General features: G+C 39.3%; 1 protein-coding gene across 3 annotated transcripts in view; it reads left to right on the forward strand.

Moving 5' to 3' along the window:
* Nucleotides 1-5,823, forward strand: part of LOC109422355 (cofilin/actin-depolymerizing factor homolog) — a 43,534-nt gene extending 37,711 nt beyond the window's left edge. For all 3 annotated transcript variants that reach the window (XM_019697079.3, XM_062860369.1, XM_062860368.1), the window contains exon 5: nt 856-5,823. In XM_019697079.3, the coding sequence (XP_019552624.1) occupies nt 856-1,002 (147 nt within the window). In that variant the 3' untranslated portion in view covers nt 1,003-5,823. The remainder of the gene's footprint in view (nt 1-855) is intronic.
* The last annotated feature ends 1,609 nt before the right edge of the window (nt 5,824-7,432 follow it).

The raw sequence follows: 7,432 nt of genomic DNA on the forward strand, positions 1-7,432 counted from the left end.
AGGAAGGCTGCTCACGTGTGTTGGCGCAGCTCGGTAGATGATATTACATATTACCTCTAAACGTTTGAATCGTGGATTCTGTTCAACACACTTCCTGTAGCGTATGCTGGTGCTCCCGTTGAACTGAAGATCGGCAGTTCAACGTACTAAGTTTCCAATCGCAGGTCTCTTTTCGTCGCTGTGATCATCGCCATTGGTATCGGCAAAGAATAAGAATATCAAGAATGACCACTCCGCTGATGCTCGGGGGGGACACTACCGCAGCGCTATCTGCGGCTAAAAGTTCAACCTTCATGTGGTTTTGTGCGTTACTGATTGTATGCGGATACCAAAACATACGCACACCACCTTCTCTTATGAAAAATCATGAACACTGGTACAGAGAGCTTCCACCTTGATAACCTTAGAGAACGCCACTTATCTTGTCGCTTGACGTTTACATAGAAATAGGCAAGAGATGGCATTCTTCCTATTTTTATTCTTTGGTATCGGTTTGCATGCTTCTCTTGTTGATTTTTCCCAGCTTGTGGTTTTGCGGATAGTTCATAAGGACTGCCTGATCCTGACACCAATCCCCACTGGGACTGGACTTAGCTTCTTGGAAATTACAGGTTCAAATACACTACTAAATAGCTAAGCTCCAGCGCCTGTCTTCGCCGGGCGTGTTGCTTTTAATGGGCGCCCAAAAAATAAAAGTTTACCCCAATATTTAGACGTTCATAAGATGTTTAACCATCAGATATGATCGTAAGAACATTTCACTTTCATGCTAAATTGCGTCAAACGTAATGTTTAACCAGAAAGCCTACAAAAATACCTCCACTTATTGATTCCGTTGTTTTTCTCTCTTTCCAGGTCAAGAAGAAGATGTTGTACTCCAGCTCCTTCGACGCTCTGAAGAAGTCGCTCGTTGGCGTCCAGAAGTACATTCAGGCTACCGATCTCTCTGAAGCATCACGGGAAGCTGTCGAAGAGAAGCTGCGCGCCACTGATCGTCAATAAGCTTATCCATACTTAAGATTACGCACACTACAACAACAACAACAGAGAAATAAAAAAAATACCTACAGCAGATTAGCAGACAACATACACAGACAAACCAACTCACACATACAGATCACACACACACCCACACACTGAACATCGCAGGAGTGAATGTCATTTCTCAAGAACAATGAAAAACATTTAATAAAAACCAACCAACTAACTGAACAGTAAAAAAAAAACACAAACAAGTGAAACTGTAGTAGTGAGCATATCTGAATCCCGAGTAAGGGTTAGATTGTTCCAAAGCAAAACCAGAACAACCCTTTTGCGCGCGATTGCTTTGTTGTCACGAGTGAGGAAATTCGGACTCAAGTCATAAACCAACCATGATGATCAGCAGGAGTGTGTAGTAGTAAGAATGAGAATAACTGATAAAAAGCGTTCAGGGAAAGTACGAATCATTGGAACCTTAAAACTAAATTGCATGCGCGATCCCAATTTTTTTCTACTTTTGATTTGCACGGAGCGGGGGAGACGAAGGGGGGAAGCAAATATACTATATTAACAATATAGGTCACTTCGTGTTCTCACATACAACGACATGGAGACGCCGTTTACGAATGATTACAGCACCACCTGTTGTCAGAAAAAGTCAATAATTGTATTTTGATCAATTTTTGTTTACCGTGCAAGGTGACATTTCAGAAAAAAAGATGTTAGGGGTGTCAAAGTTTTTTGTTCCAAAATAATCGATTAATAAATCGATTAATAAATCGATTAATAAATAATCGATTTACAATATACACAAACAAAATAATATTGCGCATTGAGTTCACCACTGGACTGCGCACTCGATCTTTATAAGTGCAAAAACGTTAATAAAAGTGCGCGATTGCATCAAATCCAGTTGATGTCTTCAGCGCACTATTCCTTTGGTTTATGCTTAATAAGTGCTTTGAACACACCGAGTTGATTTGTTGCAAATGCGCACTGTAATTTACGGTTTTGTGGTGAACTAAAATACATCTGTAGAAAAAATTGAATGCTCCCTCGTTGTAACATCACCGAAATCGTTTCACTTCGAAATTTAAAATTTTCACCCTCAAAATTAATTTATATTTTGCCCTGATGGTTGCTATTTTCCTTTGACAATGACTTTTAATATCATCTTTCTTAATGTGCACGCTGACATACATACATCGGATTGGATAGCTTACAAAAATCCGGAAGATCACCTACCAAATGCAGGTCAAATTTCTTGTGGCAGAGTTCAAGACATTGAATTCAAGGGTGCATAAGCTAATGGACAGATGTACGAAATTTCAACGTTTGAGCGTTTCGTGCTCACAAAAAAATGAGCTCCGGGACCGGACCTGAGAATAGAACCCGTCAAATTTAATTTCGATTAACCGTAGTGTGGCCAGCAAAAAAAACACCCGTAGAAGGCCGGCAGGGTACCCGGGTACCCACGAAATGGAAATGATCATATCTCAGCGATTTTTCCACCGATTTTAAAAGTTTTGCCTCATTCAACTCAGAAACTCATTATCTATCGAGATCGTATTTGGTTGGACCGGTCCGATCACCATGGGTACCGGAAAATCCGGATTTACGGATCCATGTTTTTATACAATACAATATACGGGATTTTCGGTAGGTTAGTAGCAATTTCGGTACCAAGCATCGTAAAATTGCTTTGGCATATCGTATCTGACTGGCCTGGAATCATAAAACGTGTTGACTTTGAAACTGTGATTTCGGAACACGCTTCTCGTGGGGCCATGGTTGACCATAAACACTTTAAGATATCCCAGTCTTAAAATGTGGGTTTCAATATGGTATAAGGACATGCTCCCAAAAATATGGATTTTCCGAAAACCACGGTGATTAGATCGGTCTAACCAAATATTTTCCCGATAGATGATGAGTTTCTGAGTTGAATGAGCTAAAAATTTCCAAAATCTATGAAAAATTGACGGAGATATGATCATTTCAATTTCGTAGGTACCCGGGTACCCTGCCGGCCTTCCACGTAATAAAAAAATGCAGGAGCCCCTCCCCCTGCCCCTCCTTACTTTAAAATTCGGTCAACCCCATTAATATATGTATATTCACGAGTTCTAAGATCTAACAAAGTTCCAACATCCTAGTCTCAACAACCATTAAAATGTCGAGATTTGAAATTGAAAAAGGTACCCGGGTACCCTGCCGGCCACATAAGTGTTAATTTCGTTGTTCTTCCGAAGTGAACTGTGAGTTTATTCGAATACTGGTTGTTTCATTCCGGACTAATCCTTTGTTGTTGGATGTGTGAACATTGTGCTGCCATAGATTGAACATTTACACGATCGTCGCGAAATCCTTGCAAAGCTCATTATATTTAAATATACAGTCATGGGCTTCTGGGTGAACTTCAGTTAGTAAAAATATTCTAGCAAATTCGCCTGCTGCAGAGTGATAATCCTCCATAAATTTAGTCAGGCATTCCTTCAGATTCCTTTCCTTTCTAAATTCCTTCTGATTTTCCAACGGAAGTTCCTTCTCAGTTTTCTCTTTTCCTTTGATAACCGGAAAAATCCATTGCTAACCGTCGTTAATCGCGTCTAACTGCACCTGCGGCTCAGTTAGCAGCGGTTAGCGACGGTTAGGAACGAATATATGCGGATTTTCCGATTAGAAAAGGATATGTCATTCCCCTTGGTTTCCTTCTAGTTTTTTTTCTGTGATTCATTCAGGAGCTCTTTTTGAAATTCCTCCATGAGTGTCTTCAGAGATTGATTCAAAGTTTTTTTTTCTTAAATTTCTCCAGAGCTTCCTTCGAGGAACCCCCAGGAGTTCCTACTGAAATTACTCCAGCAATTTCTTCTGATGTTCCTTCAAGAATCAATTCTAGGAATCCTCAAGAATTCTCTTCTAGGATTCGTCAAGAAGTTCCTTATAGGATTTCCTAATAGGAGTTTCTTGAAGTTTTTCTTGGATTCCTGCAGAAGCTCAGCTCCTTCAACAATTCCCTCAAGAGTTTTTTTCTACGAATACCCCCCGAAGTTCCTTCTGGAATTCCTACAAAATTTTCCAAGAACGTTTGGATTTATCCAAGAATTCCTTCAAAAATTCCTCCTGGGAATTTCAACCGGGATTTCTATCAGTATTCCTCCAAAAGTTCCTTCTGGAATTCACTTCGTCTTTTAAGGATTTCCACCGAGTCTTCTGGGATTTTTCAAGGAATTTCTTTTGAAATTTCGGAGAGATTTCCGAAGTGACTTTGTAAATCTCCAGGGCGATTTTATATGAACAATTTAATTGATATTTTTCGAGCGATCTTTCCAGGATTCCTTCAGAGGGAACCTCTTTGAAGTATCAAAAATATTCCAGAAATTATTTTTGTGATTCCTTCCGAGATTTCCATTAATTTTAAATGTCTTCAGAAGTATTTTTTTTTTCCGGGATTCACAGAAGAAATATGTGAATACTAGATTTGTAGTAATGAGTTGTTTTTTTTTTGTATGGTGAGATGCTAAACTCTCCGTTTCTGCATTGAAACGGTGCAAACTCATGGGTATTATGATTCTTAGCCTAGTTTAATGCCAAGTTTAATGCTGCTTGAGCAAAACTTTAGGAAAATATGTTGTTGAAGTTGCATTAAATGAGAATACAACAACACAGTTACCCAAAGTTTTGCTCAAACACCATCAAATCACACAAGCAGTCATAAAACCCTTGCTTTTTTGTTACCATTATTGCAGTTACCATTTTATTGCAGTAACGGAGAATTTACTTTCTCATTATCCCCGAGATGAACTAGCCTAGGGCTAAAAATCTCGTTAATACTGATAAAAAAAAACTTTCTCATTATACAAATAATTATACTACAAATCTAGTACTTCACTGATTGCGTTTTATTCATGGAGATATGTAATCCCAGATAAAAAAAGTGTTGGGGGATAAAGGAGGAACGCTGCAACGCTTTCCCTGAGCAATCCCGAAAAGAGTTCCTAAAATAATTCCAGAATAATTTCTGGGAGGAATCTTGGAGGAATCCCCCAAGAGCTTCAGGAGGAATCTTAGAGAAAAAAAAACAAGGAAAAAAAATCCAGGGTGCATTCTTAAAGGGATCCCACAAGGAAATTCTTGTGTAATTTCCGGAGAAAATAGCGTTCATAACTCGCTAACGGAAAGCCGAGCGGAAAGCTCGATTTGGGTCGTCTGTGTTTTTGTCTGTTATGAACGTTTATCGGTTCAAATTTACTTCTCATCTGCAACTTCGCATGTCGCACGAGTCGCGACTTCGATTTGGTGCTGCGACGATAATACACGCCAGAAGTTGTTCAAGAAGAGAGAATAAAATTTGTTCTAATTTGAGTAGTTGAAAAAAAAAATCGATTAATGTTTAATCGATTATTTCAGAAGAAATGGGCATCCCCACCATACAATGACAGTTCGACAGAATAAACGTCATTCGGATAGCGCATGCATTTAGTGTGTAGTAGTACCTCTTCTGACGCTTGGTGGCGCCACATTCACTAAAAAGGTGTCGCCAAAAAATCGTTAGAGTGACCTATATTGTTAATATAGTATATTTGGGGGAAGCGTTTCTTAGCAAGCATTTATTTCAAGCGTGTGTTTAATAATGGCCCCCCTTTCGTCGGGAACTCCCTTGCCTATTTCGCTGCTTTTTTTCCCTTGCGCGTGTGTGTGTGCGCGGTCAACATCAGGAATTACAAAAATAAAAGAAATATTGACATACAGCAGAAATTCAGAAAAAAAAATAACGAACAATCGTATTACAGTTATGATTAATTTAAATTAAAACAATAAAATACTAATAAAGATAAACCATATCAACCTTGGACATTATTTGATATCACAACTTGTCATTTCGATAAAACATAGGTATAATCAATTCGGCCTTGGAACAAGAGTTTATTTAGGTTTTCAAATGGGGTTGAGTTAAAGGCACAGTTTCCTCCATTTGAGAATGCCATCGCAATGAACACAGTTTTGATAACTTTAACAATAATTTAAAGTACTTCTGTTGTTTATGAACTTGCAATAGAAATAGATGTTTGCCTGTCATTCCATACGAAAATCGGATCTAGTTTTGTGTTCCTCAAAGTTACAGGCAAATTAAGAAAAAGGGATCAAGTCTACCCAGTCTCCCCTACGTATCTCACCGCGTTCCAAAAATTGGGTCAGTTAGTTCAAAATTGACTGAGTTATAGCAGAAAAGTGCCCAAAATACAGGCCAAAATAGGACCCCTGCCGAGATGGTTTCATTTCCCTACTTGAGGGAGAAGGAAAGGAATAAGGGTTGGAATTAGGTTAGGAACAAGCAGGCCCGGATTGTGGGGCCCCGGGATCCGAGCGGATGTGGAGACCTTTCGGAGAAATTCCATTTCAATTCATGGCCCGCCAACTGGTGTAGAGTGTACAGTATGTCCGTGAATCTCTGAAGGAAATACGGTCGTAATCCTTGAAGGAACTTTTGGGGGAAGCCATGTAAAAACTCCTGGTGATGTGATCCGTCACGGTACTCCTGATAATAATCTTAGAGAAATCGCTGAAGGGAATTCTAAGAGACATCTTTTAAGAAATCCGTAGAGTACACCCTGCAAAGAATCACTGAAGAAAAACCTGGAGGAATCTCTGAATGAATTCTTGGAGAAATTCCAAGAATCTCGCGGGTTACCCATAACAGAACTCCTGCAGAAATCCCTAAAAAAAGTTTTGGAGGAATTTTCTAAAGGTACCCCAGAAGGAATACCTAAAGGAACTCCTAAAGGAATCCCTGAATGAACTCCTGGAACAATCTCTGAAGAAACTCCTGCTGGGATCCTTTAATGGACTTCTTGAGAAATCACTGATTATAGATTTATATGAATTCTTGAAGAAACTCCTATAAATTATAATCCTAGAGAAATATTTGAAGGAACTTCTAGAGGAATCTCTTAAAGAACTCCTGGAGGACATCACAGAGAAATTCCTGAAGGAATCCCTGATGAAACTGCTAAAGTTACTCTGAAAGTATCCCTGAAAGAACTTCAGGGAAAACCATTAATTAAAGTGCTAAAGCAATCCCTAAAAAAAAAACAAAGATCGAATCCCTGAAGAAACTCGTGGACCAACACCTGTTGAAGGATGAACTTTTACGAAATGTCTAATAGAAATTCCTCGAGAAATCCTCACCGAGTTCCTCGGAATTACCTCCAGGAATTTTTGGAGAATTCCTTCCGGAGTTTCTCTGAAAATCAACCCGGAGTTTTTCGGGAATTCCTTCAGGACTTCCGCGGCAATTCTCCCAGCAGTTTCTTCCGGAGTGTCTCGGGAAATCCTCCAGAGAATTCTTCTAGGAGTACCTCTGCATTTTCCAGAAATTTTTCGGGAACTCCAACAGGAATTCCTCGGTTATTATTTCAATAGTTCCTCGGAAATTCTTCCAGAAGTTCCT

The sequence above is a fragment of the Aedes albopictus genome, chromosome 3 (assembly GCF_035046485.1).
Source record: "Aedes albopictus strain Foshan chromosome 3, AalbF5, whole genome shotgun sequence".
NCBI lineage: Eukaryota > Metazoa > Arthropoda > Insecta > Diptera > Culicidae > Aedes > Aedes albopictus.